Source organism: Pochonia chlamydosporia, assembly GCF_001653235.2.
Source record: "Pochonia chlamydosporia 170 chromosome Unknown PCv3seq00015, whole genome shotgun sequence".
Taxonomy (NCBI): Eukaryota; Fungi; Ascomycota; class Sordariomycetes; order Hypocreales; family Clavicipitaceae; genus Pochonia; species Pochonia chlamydosporia.
In genome coordinates, this window is record NW_019154050.1 from 657,667 (window position 1) to 683,489 (window position 25,823).

The 25,823-nt window shown below is 48.7% G+C and overlaps 7 protein-coding genes across 7 annotated transcripts; 3 read left to right on the forward strand and 4 right to left on the reverse strand.

Annotated features, from left to right (window-relative positions):
* Positions 1–837: 837 nt before the first annotated feature.
* VFPPC_11358 (hypothetical protein) lies at positions 838–1,125 on the reverse strand (the record flags this gene model as incomplete). Its single annotated transcript, XM_018289575.1, has 2 exons — positions 838–903; positions 958–1,125. 2 exons carry the CDS (start codon positions 1,123–1,125, stop codon positions 838–840), a joined length of 234 nt encoding a protein of 77 aa, XP_018136156.1.
* Positions 1,126–1,859: 734 nt separating this feature from the next.
* On the reverse strand, positions 1,860–5,485 carry VFPPC_18388 (kinesin light chain; the record flags this gene model as incomplete). The annotated part of the gene is made up of 2 exons (XM_018294821.1): positions 1,860–4,378; positions 4,441–5,485. The coding sequence occupies 2 exons, from the start codon at positions 5,483–5,485 to the stop codon at positions 1,860–1,862; spliced, it is 3,564 nt and encodes a 1,187-aa protein (XP_018136157.1).
* Positions 5,486–8,119: 2,634 nt separating this feature from the next.
* Positions 8,120–9,769, forward strand: VFPPC_11361 (tRNA splicing endonuclease subunit; the record flags this gene model as incomplete). The annotated part of the gene is made up of 1 exon (XM_018289576.1): positions 8,120–9,769. The coding sequence occupies one exon, from the start codon at positions 8,120–8,122 to the stop codon at positions 9,767–9,769; it is 1,650 nt and encodes a 549-aa protein (XP_018136158.1).
* A 447-nt stretch (positions 9,770–10,216) lies between these two features.
* Positions 10,217–11,282, reverse strand: VFPPC_17073 (adiponectin receptor protein 1; the record flags this gene model as incomplete). The annotated part of the gene is made up of 2 exons (XM_018294822.1): positions 10,217–10,965; positions 11,138–11,282. The coding sequence occupies 2 exons, from the start codon at positions 11,280–11,282 to the stop codon at positions 10,217–10,219; spliced, it is 894 nt and encodes a 297-aa protein (XP_018136159.1).
* An 8,805-nt stretch (positions 11,283–20,087) lies between these two features.
* Positions 20,088–21,128, reverse strand: VFPPC_18387 (restless-like transposase; the record flags this gene model as incomplete). The annotated part of the gene is made up of 1 exon (XM_022430006.1): positions 20,088–21,128. One exon carries the CDS (start codon positions 21,126–21,128, stop codon positions 20,088–20,090), a length of 1,041 nt encoding a protein of 346 aa, XP_022285010.1.
* Positions 21,129–22,131: 1,003 nt separating this feature from the next.
* Positions 22,132–22,635, forward strand: VFPPC_14913 (hypothetical protein; the record flags this gene model as incomplete). The annotated part of the gene is made up of 1 exon (XM_018292681.1): positions 22,132–22,635. One exon carries the CDS (start codon positions 22,132–22,134, stop codon positions 22,633–22,635), a length of 504 nt encoding a protein of 167 aa, XP_018136162.1.
* A 618-nt stretch (positions 22,636–23,253) lies between these two features.
* On the forward strand, positions 23,254–25,447 carry VFPPC_18386 (Ribonuclease H-like protein; the record flags this gene model as incomplete). Its single annotated transcript, XM_022430005.1, has 2 exons — positions 23,254–24,154; positions 24,255–25,447. The coding sequence occupies 2 exons, from the start codon at positions 23,254–23,256 to the stop codon at positions 25,445–25,447; spliced, it is 2,094 nt and encodes a 697-aa protein (XP_022285011.1).
* Positions 25,448–25,823: the final 376 nt, after the last annotated feature.

The window sequence follows — 25,823 nt, forward strand, 5'->3', positions numbered from 1 at the left end:
GCTGTGACCCAACGCCAAACTCGCACGAAGTTGATGTCGTGATTACGGGCCCCGTCCCTGCACAACAGCATTTCCTGTGGAATGAGAAATACCCTGCGACCCTAAATGGAGCGCAGGGTGGTCGAGTATGCCGGCTAGGTATTCTGCTGTGGCATTTCCCTTTGGATTGGTACACCGGGAACGGTAGGGCCAGAAATCTCTGCACTGTCTGTCGGTGTTCAGACTCGTCGTCTTGGCAGAACATGACGATCCTCCACGTCGTGTGCGACGAGGAGTAAAGAGCACTGAACTCTTCACGCCCCATAGATGTCTTGGCGTCCTTTACCATCAATTAAATCACCCCGGCCCACAGTGGTACCATATTCGAGCCTTTCAGACAGACGAGACAATTCACGGAGTCTGTTGGTGTATTACGATTAAGCACTCAGATAAACTGGCGAGATGTCTCCTGGGCGAACATCTGTAGGAGACATCGGGCTGCGTCTCTATGAGAACCTCATTGAGGTGAACAGATCTGCATTTGGTTGTTGGTATTCTATGATTGGGAGGGATATGTCTAGTTTAGAAGCATGGCCACCTTTCCAATCGGCTACCAAGGTCTCAATGAAGCTCGAAGGCAATATTGTTTGTGTCAAATTAGTGGCATCTGATGTGGTAACGCGGACCACTGGAGACTATGGCGGATGAATTTCAGCCAGAGCAACTGAATCGGAGCTCTACAACTCAAGAGTATTAACTGGTATCGCACTCGTAACGCAGCGTATTGCTGCCGTTGCATGATTTTTGTAGTACCCCGCACACCATACGTTGATTGTACAGCAAGAACGTGAAGACCAGTCATTCCTGAGTTGCCCAAGGCGTTCGCGGCGTCGTTGGCGTAGATGGCGCGTTTGGTGTTTGTTCCTGTCCATTACAGTTAGTAAGTCCAAGCGCAAGCACACTTCGCGGTAGACGAACATCATCCTCAGGCGTCTTGCTCAAACTGATCTGAATGTAGGCACATATCTTGGTGATCTTCGCATTTGACTCTGCCAGGATGCGTTCCGCATAAACGACGTCTTCGCGTACAGAGTCCAGGCAGTCTGCCATAGCCGCAAGATCCTTTTGGGAGAGTGGCATTGGCATTTTGATCCGATTCGGCTCCGTCAACGGAGGGCTGGGCAGATTTGCTGCTGGTATGCGCTACCGAGAAGGCGAAGCGATCTTAATGTTATAGTAAGAGTGAAGGGTGACTAGTTGATTGAATGGGTATGAATAAAAAGAGATGCTGCGTCTATCAGCAGCTGCTTTGTTCGACAGACGCTTACGTGGGCAAGAATTGGGCCGTGTTGTCAGTACGTTGGCTTCGCGTTAAGTAGCCGGCGTCTCTACCTCTGGCCTCTCTGATGAGCTTACAAGGTGGGCGGCGGTCATGTAACCCTGGCATCTTTGGATTGGCATTACTTCTTAACATGAGGCCGGGAACGTTCGCTCACAGCCCGCAAGCAACCCACCCCATCCCCAGGCGCGTATTGTATTTGTTTTCCGCCGCTGTTTCCACGGCCCCTTCACGGTATAACTTTGTACGAACTATGCCACCCAAATTTGTCCACTGCGACGCATTCTGATCGGCTCCATGCTGAAGCAAGGATTTGCCCCAGCTGTCAAAGTGCACCCAGCACGCTGTGGTGGTGTCAAACATTTACCTGACCGTTTTTAAATCATGGCCATTGGTACTTCTCGCGAGCGAATCCAATCTTGCCTTTGCTTGATGAACAGGAGATAGAAAGGCTCACGACGTGCCAGGGAATGCGTAACTAAAGGGGACTAACCGCTCAAGTATGCCAGTACATAGCTAGAATTTCCCATTGTGCAAGTTCTCATATGTCACTTGCAGTTTCATGCGCCCCTTTAAGGAGACCAATGGACAGGAGTCTGTCTGGATCATCATGGGCAAGTATCTCGCTCTCCACAGCCACCACGTGCTCCAAGATCTTAATCGCATCCTCAATCCGTCGATCGTCGAGGTATGCGCTCGCAAGTTCGTGCTCCGATGCAAGTCGAGAATGGTCCTTCTCATCCAGCGTCTCCTTCTGAACTGCCACCACATGTTCGAACATCTTGATCGCGTCTTTAATCCGTCGGTCGTTGAGGTATGCCCTCGCAAGTTCGTGCTCCGATGTTAGTCGAGAATGGTCCTTCTCATCCAGCGTCTCCTTCCGAACTGCCACCACATGCTCGAATATCTTGATCGCATCCTTAATCCGTCGGTCGTCGAGGTATGCGCTCGCAAGTGCGTGCTCTGATGCAAGTCGATCATGGTCCTTCTCATCTAGCGTCCCGCTCTCCACAGCCACCACGTGCTCCAAGATCTTGATCGCATCCTCAATCCGTCGGTCGTCGAGGTATGCGCTCGCAAGTTCGTGCTCCGATGCAAGTCGATCATGGTCCTTCTCATCCAGCGTCTCCTTCCGAACTTCCACCACATGCTCTAACATCTTGATCGCATCCTCAATCCGTCGGTCGTCGTGGTATGCCCTCGCAAGTTCGTGCTCTGATGCAAGTCGATCATGGTCCTTCTCATCTAGCGTCTCGCTCTCCACAGCCACCACGTGCTCCAAGATCTTGATCGCATCCTCAATCCGTCGGTCGTCGAGGTATGCGCTCGCAAGTGCCTGCTCCGATGCAAGTCGATCATGGTCCTTCTCATCCAGCGTCTCCTTCCGAACTGCCACAACATGCTCTAACATCTTGATCGCATCCTTAATCCGTCGGTCGTCAAGGTATGCCCTCGCAAGTTCGTGCTCCGATGCAAGTCGATCATGGTCCTTCTCATCCAGCGTCTCCTTCCGAACTGCCATCACGTGCTCTAACATCTTGATCGCATCCTCAATCCGTCGGTCGGCGAGGTATGCGCTCGCAAGTTCGTGCTCTGATGTTAGTCGAGAATGGTCCTTCTCATCTAGCGTCTCTTTCTCGACTGCCACCACGTGCTCTAACATCTTGATCGCGTTCTTAATCCGTCGGTCGGCGAGGTATGCTCTCGCAAGTGCGTGCTCCGATGATAGTCGATCCTGATCTTTTTCAGAAAGTCGGTCCTTATTCCAGCGACAGACCTCCTCATAGCATCTCGCCGCTTCTTTGGGCCGTCTCTCAGTATTAAGGTAATCTCCAACTTTCCTTAAAAGGTGGCATGCATCATCTGTCCTGCTCTCAGTACTCTGGTACAGTAGCCGCGTCGCATGTGGCAGGTACTCCCTTCTTAAGTCATGGTTCCCATGCTTATCTGAAGGGAAGATGTTCGCAAGGTGACAAATCGCATCGTCCGCCATCTGCTCCGCCCGGCCCTGCTTCTCGACCCATCTTCGCGTTGCCATGTGTACAAGACTGTGCATGTCAAATGTGCTGCTATCTCCACGACGAACGAGAAACGAGTAGCTACAAAGCGTTCCAATCGCCCATTCCAGCTCGTCGGGCTCCGCATTGGGTAAGATCGATTGAGGAATCGCCTTCGACTCAATGAATGATATGAATGACAATAGATCGACCGCGACCTGGTCTGACTGTTTGATCTGCTCGAAAGTCACTAGCCATGTTGTTCCTACGGCATTTCGGGAATCTCTATACCGAGTGGTATCTTTGAATTCTCTACCCAACACTCTGATAACGTCCTTCTCTGCGCCTCGCAAAAGCCCTAAGTACGTTTGAATAGGCGCCTTGGTCTGGTTTAGGTATGCTGCAGCCTGCGTAATAGCTAGCGGGAGAAAAGTCAGATGGGTGAGCAGCTCGGCGACAAGCGCTTCATCTTGAAGCAGCTTCTTTCGAATTAAGGATTTCTGCAGGAGATCTGTTGCTTCTCCCTGATCCATTTGCTCGATATCGATCACATCGGATTGCGCGAATTCGTCCGCGATTTGCCCAGATCGGGTCGTCAATAAGATTCTACCGTTCTCGCTCTGCGGCAAATACTCTTCCAAGCCGGGCTTATCGGCGGATCCAACAACGAGGTCCTTATCGTCAGCGTTGTCTATAATGAGAAGCCATTTGCCAGCTTTGTCCGAATTGAGATGCCGGCAAACTAGCTCTTTAACATCTTCCTCTTCACTACTCTTCTGCAAATTAAGCTTTTTGGCAATTTCCGCAAAAGCCTGTTCCGCACTCTCATCACTTAGAACTGGTACCCAAAATATCGAATAGTCAGGCCGCTTTTCCTTCATTTGGTACGCAAAACGCAGAGCTATTTGTGTCTTGCCCACTCCACCGAGTCCGACGAGGGCCACTTTCTGGCCCTGGTCCTGACCAAAGAATTTCTCTTCCAGTGTGTTCAGGATGGTAGCACGACCAGTGAAGCGGGTGTTCTTGGCAAGCTGAATATAATAGCATGGCCGATGAACCTCTTCTGGTGCATTGTCAGCGGTCTTCTCTATATTCAAGATGCCATTCAATTTAGCTTTCGCTCACCAGTCAATCCAAGGACTCCTTTGACAGTCATCTGCCGTTCTGCTGCCGTGGCAAACATGGAGGGCGACGTGGGTGTTCGGCCTGCCTCGCTCGGGGGAATCTCGTCAAGCAAAGCCCTGGCATACGAAGCCGCCATTGCTGCCGCATATGGCTGCCAATGCTTATTCTTATGTCGATCACCGTAATCGCATACCCCTCGAATGACGCCGACTGGAATTCGATTCATAGTTCCCGCCGCTTCCATCTCTAGACCAATAAGGCCGTACTTGTCTCTTAACTCATTCTTCTTTTGCGCGTTCTTTAATAGCTTGTCTCCTGAGCCAATCGTCCCATACCAGACACGAGTGCGTTTTGCGTCTGGTCGTGGAGCACGGACGGCCACTTCCTCCGACCCATCTTCATAAGCCAAGAACAATGTGTCGCGATCCTGGCCCGGGTCACTAAAGGTGCCAGCCGCATGCTCCTTATTGCGGATGATTTCGTAGTAGGGCAAGAAACTCCCGGTGTCATTCGGCGCCTCGAGTTTGATACTGCCGATGGCTGCTCGCACAATGGGTTCGGTCGTAGCGAGAGCGTGCCTGAGTCGGAGCTGTTGAAATCCGTCTTCAGTTTCCTTGCCAAGATCATACGCAATCAGTCCCGCGCTCTCGCCATCCGGAAGACCAACGAGTATATCGCCCAACCGAATGTCGCGAATTGGAATTCGGGACAGATCAGGTAGGCCCGCTGCCACGCCAACGAGCAGCCCAAACCAGAGGTTGGGAAAGAACTTCTTCACCTGGCTGGCGAGTGCAGCCGCAGAGCCAGTCCCGTATTCTTGGCCTGCTGGCAGAGTTGCTATGACAATGTTGTGGCCTCCCATAACACCTGCGTGAAACACATAGTCATCGCCTCGGCCAACCGGAAATCGGCCGCGGTGTCTCTCGTCTAGCAAGTGTAGGGCAGCCTGGGCCTCGATCTCGAGAGGTGCAATCCAGGCCACGGTATAGTCTTTGGGGTCGAGCTTAATTGTTCGATAGGAGTGACGTGTCTCTGTTGGTAGCATTTGTGTGATCTGTCTGCTATTGTGGACTAGGGTGGTTGCCTCCGTAGACTATATGGACAAGAGGAACGTCGCCGAACTGCAATGCGATATGCTTTCAACATGAATCATGTCGAATGCGACAGTCTTGGGTAACCTCGCCCATTCACGAGCACTTGCTGTTGGGCATCGTCCGAGAAAAAAATGCGGCTGGAGACCCCGCGCAGGCAGCAAGGCTCAACATCCAATCACTCGTTGGTCTGTTGTCGGCGAAGTTGAGCTGGAGTTCCATCGTATGAGTGACAGAGGACGGCCTGCCTCAACTTTCAACCTTGAGTTCTTCCCAAGCTTTAATCCAGAAAGTAGGTAATCGTTCGTCTAGCGAGCCCGGAGGTGGTCCTAGGCAGAGGATTTAGCGAGCGTAGGAATGGTTCCGCAAATAACTGGGAAATTGTGGACCGACATAGAAAATTTAAATTGTTGGTCACGTCACAATAAAGTACTAATAAAAATTGGCAGTCAGAAAGCGGCGGCCATATCATTCGAATTTGGAGCTTGAGAATACTGACGCGCCAAGTGTGCGACGATAAACTGTACCTGACCCGCTGTTGTTAGGTCGGGGTGGGATGCCCCTCTTTTTTGGTTCTATATTGTGCCAAACCCAGGGACAGGCTCATTTCCGGGCAAAAAAAAGTACATTTCATTTTAAATGAATGGATTCTGAACCTGAAACCCTATTCCAGAACTTTCACAAACTTTGAGACTTCATATCGGTGAACTCGAACATAGGCACATTTTTCTTTTGTTATGAGCCTCTGCTAATAGATACTTTTGAAGGTAGTACAAGCTTGGCTAGAGTGCAAAGCCGCAGATGGTCGTTATCTAGCAAATCCCGCGACATGAATTTCGCCCTTTACTGTACCACTCAAATATTTTAATAGAGAAAAAGCGTGTCTTTTATATATGCGACCTTTCTAAAGACAATATAACAGAAAGAAACGAACCGCCCAATTGATACCAGCGATCTAAACTGATACAGAGCATGTTAAATGGCGTCGCAAGTGTTGGGGACGAATTGCCTGTTTACATAGGCCTTAACGTGTCTCCATTTTTTGTTTAATTCGGAAGCTATCGGTTGCTTGGGTAAGTTCCTCTGCTCCCCTTGGGCCAACTTAACTAACAAATTGTTTTAACAGTTGGTGAACTAGTCGAATGTCGCTCCGGGACCAGCGCCTTCGTGGGTAGTTTGGCCTCATGACATCGACAAGATTCAGCAATGGAAGGTGTTTCTGATCCACTGAAGAGTGCATATTGGCGAAACAGTAAAATAATCTCCGAACAAGAAACGTAAGAGCTTGAGGAATAGGCATTGACGGAAAACTTCAACTCGACAGCCATGATGGGGGTTCGCCTAACGTTGGGGCTGCCTTATGCGCAGGCGGCGCATGGTATACATGTCAGTATCGCATAGGTTGGGATTTTCTGGAATCACGAATGTGATTGTTCCCCCGAATAAATTCCCCCGCATTTGAAGATCGTGTATAGGCTAAAGTCTCTTCTAATACCTGTTCTGCACAGGCACGGAACCCAGTTTCAATTTTGTTTCCTGAATGATGTTCTCGTCAGACTCACAGGGGTGCCTCTCCCGGATTCAGGAGTACGAAAGTAGATCTGGTCAATCACGCAATGAGTCATGATAACACATGGAGCAATTGACTATTTATACGCTATTAGGGTTGTTGTGCCGATGGCTCGTCGTCTGGCGCTCTCTAATAAACATTAGCTTCACCTCATTATCCTCTTAAGTATTGTCCTTTTTCAGTCTTCCTGGAATATCCTCTTGGAAGACCATTATTCGGATGTACGCCTATTGAGTTGCACCCATTGAGCTGCCGTTGCTAGCCGCGTTTAGAAGATGGGCAGGCTAATTAAAAACCATTGGGGTCGCCTCATCGTCCTCACTGCCGCCGCCTATCAAGTTGGCGCCGCTATTGAAGGGTTTTTTTGGCCTAAGATATTTTTGGACTTCCTGACCAAGAAATTCGACCCAGCTGTGAAACCTGTTCCCATTCTACAAACCATTAACCTTCTCCTTGGAATGGGCATGCTTATGCTTGAATGGCCCTTAAGTATTATGACTAGGTTAAGTCTCTATAACTCGCTCAAACTTCGACTTATCCTATTGCCAATAGTTGCCTTTACTTCACTTTTAATGTATCAGTCCACTAATCCGGCAATCTACTACCTAATTGGAATGGTGGTCTACTTAATGGCTTATAATGATGGCGAGACAATTTGCGGGACGCCTTGGAGTGTACCAAACGACCACGCTTAACAAGAGGAGGAGAGTCCGTGAACGATGGTTGTTCTGGCTCCATATGATTGGCTTGAAGATACAAGGCAGCGTGCCAATCAGCAGTTTCAGCAGTAACGTTAAAGACGCAGCATTGCTCTCGGTAACTGGCTTCCCTTCATGGCTTCGCCTGCAGTGCCCAAGCAAAACCCATCCACACCGAATCCGAATTGCTATTTGTTGATAACGGGATTAATTTTTGTCTATACAAACTGTTTTGGAGCCCCAGGCTCTTCCAGTAGGACCTGTATCATTTGTTTACTTGATCTAATACGATCTGCACCACACCAATAAACTCGCCTGACATGTATACCTCTGCGGTAGATCGTTACGATGCGACAACAGGGCCATTCGAGAGCGACCTCAGCGACAGACGCGGCAAAACCTCTGGCGATCTCGAACGCAGAACTTCGACAAAAATCTGCTTCAAAATCACGAGTCCAACTTCATCTTCACATGGAAATTCGGTATCAATAGTTCCAAGTTCACAAAGTACACAAAGCTGGCGGGCGTACCCCTCAGAGCCCGCACAAGGGCAAACGCAACTTGTTTCCCCCACTTCCAAAAGTAGGATGTATAGTGCTCACTTCGTTGACAATGAGAGAAAATCGCTTTCCCCTGTGGCTAAAGACATCAAGAATACCTCGAACTCGGAAGCTCCTGACATAGGGGGTATCCTTTTGGGATATTGGCGAGACTCTAGTATCCTGGATGATGCTGGGAAGCAAGCGGTCATCGGCATTATAGACGCTGCGGATAGATTGAGAATGCGAATAATAGCCAAGACGAGGAAAGGAGAGCCATTAGCTGACGGGTACAGGGTGCCTGCTGGAAGTGGTGCATCCTGGGTGAAGTTTGACCGTATTGTCTTCGCGGACCATCTAGTTGGCTTAAATTACGCTCAAATCAAGGAATATACGCGCATACGATCTCAGACGGTTCCAGAGAAGACGCAAGAAGAACGCATTGCTGCGGAGGTAGTTGCAGTTAACGAGGCTGTGCGCCGGGTAGAGGCAAGCAGCTTCCTGAATGATCCCTCCGAGCCAGTACCAACAGCATACGGGACCGACTCACCGGATCTACCTATTGAACTTACACGGCCTGGACCATCTCTTAAACGGCCACGGCCGTCCAATGGGTTTGCCGCGACTTATCCAGCAACCACTCAATGGGTCTCTGAGCTGACTTCCTCCGTACGACGTCCGGTGGGCGGACAACCGAATGGGCTTCAGATTTATTCCCTAGCAGGCACCCGCCCGACGGGCGTCCTTATAGGATCTTGGTACCGATCTGGTGAAGCTGTCGCCGAGGATCGCCATGCAGTGTATGGTGTTGTTGGACCATCCGATATATTCAGCATTAGGGTAGTACCCGAGACAAGAGATGGGCGGTTTGTGGGGGGTAACTTTCCAACGCAACCAAATGCGTCATGGATTCCATTTCAAGAGGTTGAGCTGGAGCCTCACCTTAAGCCACTTACCCAACAGGAAGTTAAGGAGTATTGTGAAATACGGCAATATCAACTTAGTCGCGGCGAGTCTGCCTCGGAGAGAATTGCTAACGAAACAAGGGCTATATACGAAGTGTATGCAATGAAATACAGAAAACCCCATGGCACCTCAACAGCTCCACAGCCTGCCGCCCTCGAAGCCGGAGCAGGTGCGTCTGAAACCAATGCCAACATCAAGCCGGCGAAGATGCTCGTCGATCGAAACAGGACGGATCGCGGTGTTTCTACGTACGAAAATCGAGCGGTATGCTCCTTCAGTAAGCCTGAAGTCGTCCGTCGACCGACGACCGGCCCGACGGATGTAAAGACGTACGACAGGACTAAATATGAGCGCAAAGCCTCTGGTCCCTTTGCGGGGAAGCTCGTCTCACAGGGCACCATTATCAATATTGACGGAGAGGATTATGTAGAATATCGTGTCCTTACTAGGCCCCTGTTTGTCTAAGCCATTGTCTTTTATTGGGAATACAATATTGGGTTTGGCAGCGGCGCGAACGAAGGTTGGAGAAGGCGGCTTTTGTTAGTTATTCGTAATAGGTCTGTTATTTATTTTGTTTTATTTTGATGCACGATATAGCAAATGAAACTAGTACGCATCAGACAGCATCCGTGTTTTCTTTGACAGCTGCCTTACAACTCGGGCATCATCATATGAGATCGGGCCCTACACACTGCAGACATGAATTAGGTACATAAGGAGACATATTCACTACGCGAAAAAAAAAATTGCCACTATTGGATCGTGCGAAAGGGGACCGGACTTTCATATGGAAATGGAAGCAGCAAGAGAATCCTAGTAAGAAGTTATATTCTTTGGCCCGATTGCTACGCAGCCCTATACCGGCACCCGCAAAAGTAATGGCATCAATTGCAGCCAGCCAAGTTTGGTTGTTCAAGATGGCCCATTCTGACAGTGCATACTTGCATCAACCCCCCAGCGCTGGTATAGTCCCAGCAGTCCTTGCAGTCTGATGTGAGCCCCTAATATCACCAGTATATGCATCCAATCATGGCTGTGTCCCAATAGATCAAGTTTCCCTGGCAGCCATCTTTCCGGCACTCTAGCTACATACAATGCACCCCCGGCGAAATTTACCGTCGCCAGGCCGAGAAATGACCACAGACCCGCAATGCGATCAAGCTTGTTCAGAGACTTGAGAGCAAGCCAAGCTTGGAGAAGCGGCAAGAACAAACTCGCGCCCAGGAAGCAATACGTAAGGAGCCTTCCGATGCGGCAATCAGGCCGGCGGAAGTCCGGGCGCAGGGTAATACACGCACAAGAGCCTGCGGTAAGGAATATAGAAGAAAAATGCAATACACGAACGGTTGAAGACGCACACCGGAGGGCAAAATGCGCACAGGATAACCCAGAGCCCCACATAACGAAGACAATGCCCAAGTGGTCGAGTTTATTGCTAAACAGACACAGACCAAGGCTGTGATCAGAAAACGTGTGAAAGACGGCGGAGAGGGCGAAACAGACGATGACGCATAGGTAATACAGGGACACGGCAAGGAAGTCGGAAGTCTCGTAGTCGATTCGCGAGGGATCATCGGCCACTACGGCAAAACGGAACCGGACGAATCTCGCGAAGTCAAGGAGGAATTGTACGGCACCAATGATATGTGACCAAATATTGGCTGTTGTTATGGGCGAGTTTCACACGAAATTAGCAGTTGTTGCCGCCTGGCTAGAGGAAGGAGTGCTTGCCGGTTTCGTTATGAGCCTTAAATATGCTCGTGATAGATCCCGTGTAGGAAAATGACGGGTAGCTGACAGTCAAATGAACCGTGTCCTACGTGGCATAAGAGCTGACGATGTCCTTACCGATACCCTGTAAGAATAAGGTCGTTATCCCTTTGGTTGTAAATATCGTGACTCTCTTCAAGTGTACCGGCAAAGTAAAGTCGTACCTCTGCCAAGGCACTGCGTTCGTTAGCATGTCTTGACGATTCATTACAGCATTATCCACGTACTCGTCTCTCCCAAGAGCAGTAGCTTTCTGCCGTCATTGCGTTGGTTTCTCATGGCTCTAAGAGACAGGAAGGTGAGATGGTGCATTGATTTAGGCCTAGTACAAAGAGAACAGTAACCTACGAGAGCACGCGAAGTAGAGAATTTCACTTCGGCATTTCTCTAATTTGTATTTACAAGGGTTGGCTACCCCTTCCACCTAAATTTGCTTACCATGGCACCCTTTTCATTACCATTTTCTGGTATTTTGCCGACATTCTATTCACGGTGACGACGCTACGCTACGACTGGAGGCACTGTGTGTGCATGAAGTTGGGTACGGAGCGATGGGACAGGACTTTTTCTACAACTGGAGGTCTAGTGGACGTTAGAGATTTATTCAATGCCACTGGAGCGTAGAGTAAAATGTGGTATTGTCGCCTCGGGTGGAAATGGACGACACCCATCACGTCTTTGGGGGGAATCCGATAGACCCTTTCAGACACTGAAATGTGAAAGGTAAGGGCCAGAGTCGGTTAATCGTAAAGCACTTTCCCTGCCATTGGACGGCTGCTACCCTCAAGCTTCTTTCATCGTAGGCATCGGTTCCATGCAGTCAATTGGCTTCAAGACCGCACACCCGTATGATTAATTGGTTAGTTTCAATCCCTTTCTTTATTGGCCGGCCATACCTCTTGACAGTAACATGGCTTTATTGGACGGATTGAGTGCATGGCCACCTTGCCGTCTTCCCTGCGCTCCCGCCGTCCAAACTTCACTCCTACATCAACTGTTCTCTACACGGCCGCAGAAGCATCAAGTCTTTTACTCGTTCCTGTTGCATAACTACAGATATAGTTCGTGTGTGGATATTACGGAATTTCTGACGCCCAATCCAATTTCCGACCGCCAGCCCTGACCCGGTTAGCTATTCAATTGCGGATCTGTATGCGATTACTCTTTGATGGCTGGCTACCATATGGTTATTTTGAAGACGGGGCTGCACTTTCGCACAAGCCGAGTGCCGACAAGACAGAAGTTACCGGAAAAGCTAGCGCATGTCCATGTATCTTGTAGCAGGAATGATATACGAGTGAGAGTTGTCAGTGTCTTAGCAGATGCAAGGCTCATGGCACCATTTCCGACCCTGGAGAAAAACTTGGCTAGGGCCGGGCAGACCTGATGTGGTGTGTGATGTGTTTGTAGAATTACTGGCCGCGACCATTACCGTTAGGAGCCTTAGGGAGTTTGACGGCACTAGGTTTGACTTTATGAATTTTTGAACCCAGTGGTTGATGGAACTAACGTGAGTAGTGGACTTTGCTCTTACAGAGGCTGCTTTTACTATCGTCCGAATACTCCAGCGTTATCCGAGCATCCGGCTCCCGGAAGGAGAAACGGTCGATTTAGTTGGCGTTGAAAAGCAGACGATGACCCTTGTCTTGCAGTTCACCGGGGGTTGTAAGGTAGAACTTGGGGAGGTGAAGCGAGATGGCCATCTTCACCAGTAGACCCGCGCAAGTTGGAGAATCGAGCAGCTACGACACACCACCACAAGAAGAACTTCGGACAGAAACCTGGCTGCGGAGGAAGCTTATTGTTGCTGAAACACAGTTCTAGCCGCTAGACGGAAATACACAGAATATTGATTGATAGATGTAGTGCTACAGAGCGGGACTCGAGTTGGCGCTCTTTCCCAGTAATCCGTAAGCTCTGTTTTACACTACATGTCTCAGAGTGGACAGTATGGCCAGCCGTTGATTTCCCAAGCCACCGCTAGAGCTGATGCCATAACCCATCCATCTCCCAGTAACCAAATGATGGAAATGGCGAAGAATTGGTGGTAGGGACACCCTTCGGAAATCTATCATTAGCCCTCTGGCAAATTTACACTCAGAAAGACAACCTCCACGGCCTGCCATCATTGTTTTTGGACATAGAGGCTTTCTAATAACCCTGGCTGCTTGGTTTTGGAGGTGGCCGTGGGTCTGCTGGACGCGCTGCTGAGAACAGTTTGGAAGAGGCAATGAACTCTTCCGGTGCCATCCTTTGACCGCTAATACTACGATGGGCTCATGTGCCCAATAATCGTAGTCGGAATCTGCAAATTCTGTCCTACCAAGGTGATCTTGGTGGTCCACCTCGGTGAAGAAAATTTTTACAGGACAGAGTTTTTTTTGGGCACCTGGCGTGGTTTTGTTCAGCGCCTCCTCTAAGTCTTGTATGCCAGAAATGAAGAGGGGTGCATACTCCTGTTGGTTTCCTGGGGGGGGGGGTCGTTCGTTACGTGTTCTCACTGCAGCCTTATTGGTTAGAGAGTGACCTGGCGTGGAATTCAGGTAACACCCCTCATACAAAAAATTGCCCTACAAAGAGTCAGAATCGAGCAATAGAACGAAGCGGTCTTGACTACAGTTACGCCATGCGCAATCTCAAAAAAACACCCAACTTCCAGTCGCTTTATTGGTAGAAAATGAAGAGGGAGTGAGATTCGGACGACACTCTCTTACCTGAATAGGCCATAAATTAAACAACAACTGAGCAATAGAAAGGAGCGATTACAGCTAAAGCGACACCACATGCACCTCTCATACACACCCAGTATGCGGTCGCTCTGTTTGGTGGACAACGAACAGGGAGCATGGTTGATGTGAACACCCCACTACCCGAACAGGTGTTATGAAGTTGCAAAATTGAGCAAACAGAAATACGTGATTTTAACTACATCGACACCGGCATCTGCGCTTTAGAAACAGCCAACATCCAGTGGCCGGATTGGCTACCCTTACTTTTAATATTGGCCAATTATCTGACCACCCTAGCACCCAGTACATCGGTTGGCTGTGTCTGTGTCAGTACACCAGAGGATAAGCAGGTCGCCTAGCTTCCATGGATTTGGGGTTGCTCAGGAGCTTGGACGGAAGAAACCTGCAGCATTTCGTCAAGCAAAAAACCGTACCTACGCCGTTGGGTGAGCTAGGGCGTAGGCACCATGTTAATGGTTCAGCACTGTGGCTGCGTGATGAAATACAGTGCTCGTCGGCTATGACTTCCTCGAGACCTATTCTGTGTGACCGAATTTAGAGCTAAGACAAGAGGTAAGCATGAAGGTTGGATTGGAGATACAAAGTAGCCGCATTCAAGATACACTGTGGCAATTGAGCTTCGCAGGGGATGTATTGCCTGAGGTAAGTCGAGTCGCAAGCGGGTACTCGTTGAATCTCGGGTCTCCTGGAGAGTAACGAGGTCGTTTGGGTCAGGAATTAAGTCACCAGTGACGAGGCTTCTTCCGAAACGAAGTCTCCGTGGGACTGATGCACGAAATTTTCCTCCGGTTAGCCTCAAGCTATCGGTCGATTCTCACCAAATAACCGGGTATGTGTTTCTGCCGTTTGCAAGCTTATCACTACAAATTTATTGGGCAAGATAGCGGATATGTTCAATTCTTGGTTTGGTTAATATAGGACCGTTACGTTTATCAATATCCCAACGTGAATGAGCTATCCTTGAGAAAGCTGCCCATAATGCTTCTGTACTTGGAAATCAAGGTCTTTTGCATCTCATTTTGGCGCCGCAGCCGCCGACGCTCTCTTTGAAACACCTTCAGTCTCTTCCTGAGTTCATGCGTGGCTTTTAATGCTTCGTCATGTGGCATTGTCTTTTGCTTTTGAGGGCTCTTTTCTCGGGCTGCAGAGTTCGTTGACTTTTCTACTGATGGCGTGACAGCCCAAAAAGATGTTCCCACTTCCCGGCAGAGTTCCATTAAAGGCCCAATAGAAAGCTTGCTGAGATGTTTATCGAATAGATAAGATTTTCCTGGCAATGACTGCCAGTAGTATGGATCATCCTTGGCTGGTATTAAGCGAATATTGGCTGGATCAACGCTCACATTCAATGTCTCACCTGTTGACGGGTTAGCCCTGTTGGCAAAATGGCGGCTTACTTACTTATATGGCCTGCAAGCCTTTTTCTACACTCCGTTCTCCACTGGGCCCTATCGACGTTGCTCGCTTTCGACATATTAGCTGCTTGAAGGAAATAGAGCAAGTCATGCTAGGCTAATTACGCGCTGAGGTATATTTAATTGCCGGTAATTGCCACTGAATTTTCAGAATTTTGATAACAGGAATCTAGTTCACCAGATTTAGAAATGTAGTTCTAAGCGCCAAGGCTCTGCCTGCCAAATAACCGCTACTACAGAAAAACTGCTACCCGTCTTGTCTAGTGATGTGGCCTTGTACAGTACGTGTACGTACAGTACTGTATTTTAGCCCTAGTACCGTACGTACAATGGGGTTGTACAGTACAGTACATACATACAAATTTCCCCTTCCTTTTTGGGCAATAGTGAGCCCTGCCCTTGCACCATTTTTGAGCCTCAAACCTCAGATTCCACCTCAGTGTCAACACCCAATATATCACCCGTCGACTGTAATACACCTCCCACTCAAAATCCTCATTGGTTGAGGCCATCGCGCCGTCCATCCAGACCTTCTTGCCCTGCGCATTCACAAATAACTCGAGATATGAATCTTCGAGTTCTAGCCAGTCCTTCTCCTCAAGATCCGCCCAGCGCTTTTTTAGGGTTAGCTTTGGTGGGCGCCATCTTTTTAGCGATACCTTCAATTGGTACAAAATCAGGAGTGCGTTGAGCCAACAGAGCTTTTGTACAGCTCCGTATTTGTACGATGTGACCCACAAATTCCCCTATTTGGAATATCGTACGTACGCAGTACGCGTACGTACTTTTTCTTCTTGTACGTACGTACGTACAACAGTGTTGTACGAAAAGTACAACATCACTAGTCTTGTCCCCAGTTACATGACTACCTTTCCCATTGGAATAGACATCATCGGCTCCTTCTAGAACGTCTCCTCTTAGATGCTGGTGAGTTTGCCCTCGCCTTTGCGATCGTAGCCTCAATTCGTTTTCTGTTCATGTACTTCTCGTCAACCCACCGATCCTCACTATCTGGACGCCCATGCCAATGCACTAGAAATTGGTACCTCTGGGGCCCAGATGCTTTAATATCGAGGATGTCAGCGCCTTCATCAATGCCTTCGTATCTCGCTTGGAAATTAGCCAGCCCTTCTCGATCTAAAATGTTACCCTTAGGCTCCCAGCCGGTTGTGCCATCATCCCATTCAAGGAAAACTTTGCCCCAGATAGCCAGATAACGCTTGACATTGTAGACATTAGTTTTCTGGCGTTTGCGCTTAGGCTGCTCAGCTCGAAGTCTTTCATCATCATCCCTTGATCCTAGCCTCTTTTGACAATGTAGCTTTATTCGCGTCCGTTTGGGAGAGCTTCCTCGCCCTCCTAAGTCTGTAGAGTGCAATTTATAAGATGGAGAGGGTACATCGATCAATGTTGCTAGGTTGGTGTGCCGATTGTTATCAAATTTAGCGGGCGAAGAAGTTTTCAGTCGAATTCGCACCGCTTGTTTGACACTCTGATGATGGTTGCCTTTTTGGTGGTCTACGTGCGAGTTCGTCCGGATTTCTGGTTCTGGGTTCATTTCGCTCGCTTCGGCAACGACGTTGCTTTCTCTGCGCTCCGGCAGCAACGGGGGCAATGCATCTGTATCTCGGCGAGTCTGATCTGAGGCTCGCTCCTCGGCCGCTTGGAGAGTTGGCAATGGGCCTAGATGAGATGCAGCCGGGCAGGCCGTATGGTCTGGAACAGAGTTGTCATCTCCCGGGTTAGGCTGTCGCGGCCGGTGCTGCTCCGTAGATAACGGTTCCGTCGTCTGTGGGGTTAATTTATCGTCGCCAGTCAAGTCGATCACGTCACCAGTATTCGAAATCTCATTAGGCAGAGGACCACCCTCGGCGGCATCCGCCGGGAACGTTATGTATTCGGACATGAGTTCATCCAATGGATCCATGTCGCAAGTATCGTCCCAAAATGAGGCTGTATCGCTCGTTGATGACTCGTAAAACATTCCAGTTGAAGGATCGGCGCAGGTATCGCTGCAGGGATCGCTCCCAGCCAAGAGTTGAGGGTCTAGCATTGTGTGCAAGTTGTAGAAGTTTTCTTCCCGAGCTTCAAGGGGCAGATCTGGCGCCGGCGACGGCAGGAACGATATAGACTCAAAGTTGTTGCTTCCATTTGGTGCGTTGTAATCAACAGCTACTAGCTGTGTCGTCGAATCCGGTACTGACTCCGCGATCTCTCCTTGAATCAATTTAGCATTTGAGATGCTGTAGCCGTGTGCGTCGTGAAGATGATAGAGGCCCGGCCGTCTCCTATAGCATGAGAAGTTACATTCAGCGCATAACCAAACCCAGCCGTGGGTTTCCTCAATATGACGAATGGCATCGGCATCCCGTTCCCAATACTGTAGCCGGTCGCTCGCTGGAAGGTCTTTTGTCTGCTTGCAGAGTGGGCAAAAGGCTGGACGCAGTAGCGTATGTCTGTACGTAATCGAGCAGCAGTGCTTTAGATGTGACAGGTGGTTCTGACAATCGTCTTGCCAATCCTCTCTTGTATAGAACGCCATACAGAAGTAGCAAAATTTCAGGTCGGTCCAGCTCACGCCTAAAGTCTCCGCTGTTGACTTTCTTCGACAACGGTGAATATGCTGAGATCGCTGTCGAGGCGGAAGGCTACAAACTAGTTAGTGACATACTCTTATGTGGATGAAGTCGTCCTCTAGCGAACCTCTTCACTGCTAACCCGCAATATGGGCAGAGTCCATTCTTGGGCACCTCTTGGGGACGATAGTAAACGCTCCCAGGTCCTGTGAGTAGTAAAAGAGCATCTCGCATGATGCCTGGCTGTTTGGCATGATCAACGGGTAATGTGCGTATCATGGCTTGTGCAACACGGCCCTTCTCGGGTATTAGATCATTAAGCGGGTCCGCGTCGTCGTCGTCGTCCGCACTGCGATGGCTGCCACGCAGTAACCTATCTCGCCGCTTTTCTTTGAAACATTTAGAGCGATGCTCCTCCAGAGCCCCTCTCTCAAGCCGTTTTCTTAAAGCATTCAACTGGTTTTTCGTAGTGTTTTTATCCCATCGGATGGATCCCGATGCTTTTATTTCTCTCTTCAGCTCCAAAATATCGGGGTGATTGTTTATTTTGTCTCTTAAAGCGGCGGGCAACTTGGTGGGAAGGCCAGGCTGCCAGAACTGACTGACACCCTGGAAATATTCAACCGCTGCATGATCCGGCTTCTCGCGCATGAATGCGGCAAATCCATCGCAGGAAGAAACAAATGCAACGTAGCTTTGGCCAAATACAACTTTGTCGGCTTGGGTGAGGTGTTGAGATCTTTCTACCTCAGTATATCGCTCTGATCGCTAGTCAACCTCTTTATGCTTGGGCTATGGAGATACAATACGTACCATCAAGCTGCTTGCCAATTTCACGCCTAATCATGTGCATAGAAGCACGCGAATAGTCGTATTCTGCCATGAAAAGCTTCTTGAATATGCCTAAAAACACAAACTCGCTCATGGGTTTCGTGTCATCGACCGTACCCTGTCGATTGACTGATCTGCAGATAGGAGTCTCCAGGGCTGCAGCATTCCATTCTATTGGCCCGTCTCCATTCCCTTTTAGAATCTGAACGAAATCGTCTCGATCAAGAGCATTGTCTGCGATGGCAAGTAGTAGCAATAGAAAAACAGCATTGTAACGAAGAACTTTATGCTCTCGGCCAGTAGCACCAAATCTAGGCCCATCAGCTTCGAATGAGCCTCGGGCGCAAGGGGTATATCTTACTTATTGTTCTCCGGATCCTTATTGTTCTTAACCGTTCGTTGATAATGGCCGAAAATAAACCGTCGACCACCATTGCCAGTTCTTTCGAGGACAAGTCGGATATCCTAGAGGCTCAATAAGAGTATGTTCGCTAGAGTTTGAGATTTTGGAGTGTAACCATTACCTTGTACTTTATCCCATCTGTTAATAGCCCGCCTTTTCGAGCTCCAGTGTTGGCAAACATAAGGAGAATCAGGTGGAACTGAAACCTAGTCCTCTCGTGTGTGATCCCCAGGTCTCCCCTGGTATATAGAGCGTCGAGGTGCCGATCCAGGTCAACTGGTTTGTAGTTGTACTTTGGCATCACGATGTCCTTAACACCACTGTTCTCCTCGAAAGGCAGGACATTTTTTAACCACTGTGTGATAGTTAGTGAAGGTTAAAAAAAAAAAAAGGGTAAAATCTGCTGCTTGGTTAAACGCACGTAATTAATTTCCCTGGTATCTTCGTCGTTAAGGAGATTTCCAGTCATACGCATATAGCCGCCCTTGAACTCTTTTGCTCTTGCTTTGAGTGTTGGCGCAGTGGGACGTTCACGAAGTCTTCCGACCGACTGATCTTTATAAAATCTCCAGAAATCCTTAAGCTCCTGAATAGGAGGTATGGGTGCCCCTTCGCGAAGCAGTACGTCTTTGTACGGTTCGAAGTCGACATTGCGTCCGGACTTGTCCCAGTGCCAACTATGTGCATATTAGCAGAGTGGAATGTCCTTTGTTGCTCATCGCCCTTACATGGCGTATTTGTGAAGCACCTGATCTTGCTTCTCCTTAACTTTGTCATCATATTTGTTCAAGTCCCTCTGCTTATCGTTCTCAAGATGTTCGTCAGCCTTCCAGCCGCGGGATTTGGCGCGGTCTGCAACTGCCGCAGGATCAGTTAGTCGGAATCGTTGCTTCGATGAGGACATGGTCACAGGAGAACCGGACGGTAACTGACAATGGATGAAAGAGGATGGTAGCAAAACGCGAGGCTACGGAGGGAAAGGGGCTTCCATTTAAACTGCTACATCCTTCCTTCTCCGTAGCCTGTACATTGTCGGGGTCACGTCGATATTTCGAAAAACTGAATTGTGAATGTTGGTTGCAGGATGTTGCGTCGCGCGGTGGTCGCGCGACCTTTTTGAGGGCGGCTCACCCAGGCATCCATGCATGGCTCACCCGGTCTCGACCGTCTCGCCTGAGCCGGATCCGCATTTTCCTCGGAGTCTACGGGGACCCCCAGAGCGACCTTGTGGGGCTTGCTATTCTCGTCCCTGAAGAAGCACACGATACCGTATAACGAGTGTCGATTCCGCGCCCTCCATCCGTCAAAGCTGACGTGTATTAAGCCGGGGCTCTTTCGCAGGGCTTCAATGACGCGCGCCTTGTGCTTTTTAAATTCGGAGTTGATGAGCGCGCGAACTGTGGTATCAGAGATGTTGGCGTTCGTGATCTTGACTGCAGGGTTAAGGTATTCGAAGATATCCCGGAGTCTCTCATGTTCAACAACACTAAAGGGCTGATTCGTGTCGACTATCCACTCGATCAGGAGACGTTGAAAGTGATTTCGATTAAATCCGCGTATCATAGAGTTGGCAATCGCCTGTTCTCGAGGTCTTAAAGGGTCGAGCTTCCATATATCCACAATCGATCTTGGCCTCTTGCTCCCTGGCTTCTCCTCGGCTTTCTTTTGCAAGCCGGACTTTGTCTTGTTATCTGGTGCAGATATTCCGTGATCCTTGTATAAGTGATTCAGCGCATTCTGAAGGCCAATAGCAACGAAATTCTTAGGTCTGGGGTCGTTCTTCTGAATACACGGCTTGCAGACCCATCTGCGCTCGTCGTCATGTTGTATGTCGTATCCATATTCCCAAGCCCATGAGTAGTTGTCTTTGCTTCTTTCTGACCATACCCAACCCGGAAAATGTCCCCAAAGACGCGTATCGTACTTATCAGGAGTGGGCAATGTCGTCGGCGGCGGGGAGAACGGCGTCAATGAGCTCTCGGCAGAAGAAGCAGGCGTGGAAGGCACTGGGAGTTCGAAGTCAATTGGGACATCATCGATAGAAATTGGGGACGATTCTAGGAATTCCGAAGCGCTCATGGTCATAGTAAACATAAAGACATAATGTGAAAGTGTCACGGACTAACTCGTTGCCGTGCACCTGGGTTGATGGCAATGCTGATAACGCCACCAAATGAGGGTCTCACAACCAGCCCCTGAGCATTGACTGCCCAGTTAACCACCATAGTAGAGAGTCCACCCCTCGAGAACGTCTGCTCTCTCTTTTTTGTTAGCTGAATGAGCCGCGTGTCCCCTTACGGAACTTACTGGGGCCGACCGGCGACCCCTTACAGAAAAGAAGCGATGATACTTGTTGTAGATGGCCAGAAATAGGTGTTATGTGATGATCAAGCAGGTGCTAGCTAGCAGGAAGATATTTCAATAAACTAGGCATCAGCCATCGTTCCGCTACACGGCATTCAAAACATGGCAATACGGTTCCAAGATGGGTAAAAAGATGCCGAAGTCAATCAACCAAGGATCAACAGACGCACGACGCAGTAGCGGAGGCTCTACCTTAAGGCACTTTGGTTAGAATACAAATTACGGATGTAGAATAGGGGGAGGAAGCTGACTTGTCGTCTCGCCCGCAGCCGAACCTACCCTGAAGCTAAGTTCGAGATCAAATGTGCAGCCCTTTAACCATCAACAGTTACACTGAAATCAACTAAATCCACGTACACGAGAGGCCCAAATTTAGTTTAATTGATTAGTCAGGATTGTCCTGATTTAGTTGATTTAGTTGAGTGTAATACACTAAGTTGATCAACCAGTGTAAGTCGTGTAGTTGATTGGGTCTCTGATTATTAGACTCGTTGAGTAGTTCATGTACCCGGTGTGCATTCAATCCTTGTCCAAATTTTCCATGTTGTTGCGAGGTATGCGGATACATACTTTCGTATACCACCGCATAACTCCATTTCAAAACAAGTTATTAGGAAATTAAAAAGCACACGTATGTTTCTGATCCGGGGCTCAACTTGTACATTCTTTGCGAGAAGGTGAGGTTCGGTGCGCGGCTCGTTATGTTGCGCGACTCGTTATGCACCCACGTTATCGATATATTTTCAATATCAATATCAATAACTACAGGCGTTATCAATCAATATTGATTGCTGACAAGTCTGAGAGGCTCCATGAATCCTTGAAACCGAGAGTTCCAGGGAGAATCTATCGGACATTCTACAAGTCATGGTGCCTCACGCTCCTGCTGCCTAAACAGAATATTGAAGCCGTCGGTGTACCGGAGACCATGGAAACTCTCGGCCTTACGAAGAACATTCCTGAATGCTACGTATACGACTCTGAATCCCAAAACCTTTCGTGGCAAAAGTCGTACGAAGACGGCGAAGAGTTGGAATCCAAAAGATCATATCCTGTCATGTACTTCGATGGCACAGAATTCCCTGGTGGAGCCAGTGTCGGCTGGGTCGAAGTAGACAACCTTCGAGAATACGACATGGCGGGCCCTCGAGGTCTCATCGAACACCACAAACAAGCAGAGTTATATCTGGAACTCTCCAAGCTAGCCCGCTGTAAAGAATGATAAAACACGAGAAACCGTAGCGAAACAACAGGACAGATTGTAAAAGCAGAAACTGGATGATAAAGACACATGGGCTTTAATGAGACACAGGCTAGCTCCAGAATGTACACAGCCTTTAGGTTTATAGTTGCCCTTTTTGGAGATTCTCCACCGGGCGTAATAAAATTGTATAGTATTGTATATCCAGTGTGTCCAATAGTATTTGCGATATGGCAATACGTATTACCATATATTGATATTACCATATGATATGATATGGTGACCGTATGATATCCCATAATCTCATATGGTGGCCGTATGATATCGGCATCCGGGATATGACCATATATTGCCGTATTGATACTGGAACATAGTGATTTCCATGACTCAACGAGCACAACAGAGGTCAAATATCTGCCTCTTCAAGGCACTATAGGTTAGCCCGAAGACTTTTTTTCAGCTTGCGCTTTAAGGTTCCTTCCCAAGCAGCCCATGCAGGGAACCTGTGGCAAGCGAGATTGGCTTGATTCTCAGGGGCTCATTCAAACTCCCCTCCCCTTTTCTTATTTCTGCATCCGTTCGTATTCGCTTAGTCTGTTGTCAATATGCTCACTAAGACCATTACAATGTATCAACATAATGTCGTCACAACCTTCTGATATGCTCTCGCGGCTTGGGAGCGAGCCATTAGACAACCTTGATTCACCATGTCATGATCCTACACTGTCCTCTCCTTCCATAACCGCCTCGGCCGCTACGAAAAGGCGCTACTCCAAAGTGTGGCACTATACACCCGTCGGCCGCAACGAGGTTACTCTCAATGCGAAGGGGAAGTCAATATGGCGCTGCAAGTACTGCGCAAAGGAGTATCTCGAGTCTGGTGGAACAACTGTTATTTCAACTCATTTAAAGGATCGGCATAATATCGATATATCTTCTACCCAAGAAACCCGAACTGCATTGATGCAAGCCACAATCGTCGACGCCTTCGAAAAGGCCCATCAAACCACCGACTATAAACGCCGCTGTCTATCCACGATTGCAACTCACGATGTAGACCCCGCCGTCCTCGAACAACTATACGTACGGTGGATCACGACCTGCAGCGTCTCTTTTCGTATGGCAAAGCAAGCAGAATTCAGGGCCTTACTTTGCTTCCTGAATCCAGCGATCGACAACTGGCTGCCAAACTCTCCTTCAACTATACGCAGTTGGACCTTGCGGATATATGAGACCCAGAAACTTCGAGTCAAACGCGAGATCCAGTCAGCTCTCTCGAAAGTACACTTCACAGTTGATCTCTGGACTTCGCCTAATGCCCTTGCGATTCTTGGCATTGTTGCACACTATACATCCGAATCCGGCCAGTTAGAATACTCCGTTCTGGCTTTAAGAGAACTCGACGGCAAGCACTCGGGCCCAAATATGGCAGACTGTGTTATGGAAATTATCAACGACTATGGAATTGCCTCCAAAGTGGGCTATTTCATGATGGACAATGCAGACAACAACGGTACAATGATGAAGGCTCTTTCTACGCGTACGTACGTCATATGGCCAGCTCACGCATTGTACAGCGGGGGTTTACAGACCACAATGCATTCACAGCCCGTGACCCATGCTAAGTGGCCCGTGAATAGTACTTTTCGACCAGTATCAGATTGTCTACAATGCGGAACACCACCGCCTGCGCTGCAACGGCCATATCATAAACCTAGCCGCTCAGTCCTTTCTCTTTCAGACCAACGATGAATCTCTTGCAGATGAGAATAATACGAGCGCCTTGACAACGCCCACGGAACTCGAGATGGAGCAATGGCGACGCAAGGGGCCTCTTGGGAAACTACATAATATCGTGGCATATATCCAGCGGAGCCCACAACGCTTGGCCAATTTCAGAGAGCTCAGTGGCGGCCGCAACCTCGTACGGGACAACTCTACTAGCTGGAACTCTTGGTATGCGATGATCCGTACTGCAACGAAGCTCAAGACTGCGATCAACCTCTTTTGCCACCAGTATCAAGAGAACAGCGACGACCCGTTGTCGGAAAAGGACTGGCAAGAATTGCAAAAGCTCCAGGACTTCCTGTTGTTCTTCTATGATGCCACAACAGGGACAGAAGGTCGCAATGCAACCATTGACAGAGTATTGCCGACAATGGACTTCCTCCTTGAGCAGTTCGAGACTGCAAAGGAAAAATATGCGAATGACCCGTTCATGAGTCCTTGTTGCAACTCTGGCTGGGCCAAGCTGGATAAGTATTACAGCTTGACGGACAGATCGCCGGTCTATATTGCAGCACTAGTATTATCTCCACAGTGGAAGTGGGACTATATTGACAACAATTGGCCTTCAGACTGGCGGGAACCTTGTCGGAAACAAATGTTGGATTTCTGGACCAAAGAATATAAATCCACTGCAGTCACAGTCCCTACTCAGACGTCAGAAGCCGGTAATGAGGTCAAGAACTCCTTTCACAAGTGGGCGCAGCAGAGGAAAGGGAGCAGCCTCGGTCAGGACGAGTATACAAAGTATCTTCTTGCTCCAATAGTACCAGAAATGACGGATCCTCGATCCTGGTGGCTTGAGCCTACTCAAAGGAAGTCTTACCCAGCTCTGTCTATCATGGCTTTAGATGTATTGTCCATTCCGGCAATGTCGGCGGAGCCAGAACGCCTGTTTTCGGGTACAAAGATCACTATTACAGACCGTAGGAATCGCATGGGCATTGAAAGTATTGAGGCTACGGAATGCCTCAAATCATGGCTTGGCAAAGGCAGCAGGGTGGCCTTTGCCGACGACCTGGATGCAGGCGGAGAGATTCCACTATAATTTCCATAGCTTATGAGACTTTGATTGGGTTGTGTCTGCCCGGCTGCTGTTGCGTATCTGCGATCAATTCGCAGACTTAGGACTATCACGTGAATAATATGGCCGTGTATATTATCATATATTGTGATCATATCATATCAGCCTCATATGATATGGTGAGGGCCATGGCCATATCATATATGATATGACCTTCGAAAATCTAATCATATATGGTAATATAACACTATTGGACACACTGTGTATATCTGGAACATATGAAATCAAGCCACTTGGATCAGAATTCCCCTTTGCGACAACGGGATTTGCAGTTGTCGCCCGACATTGGTGAGTTCCTTAAATCCATTACAAATGGAACAATCTAATCCGATTCAGTGGA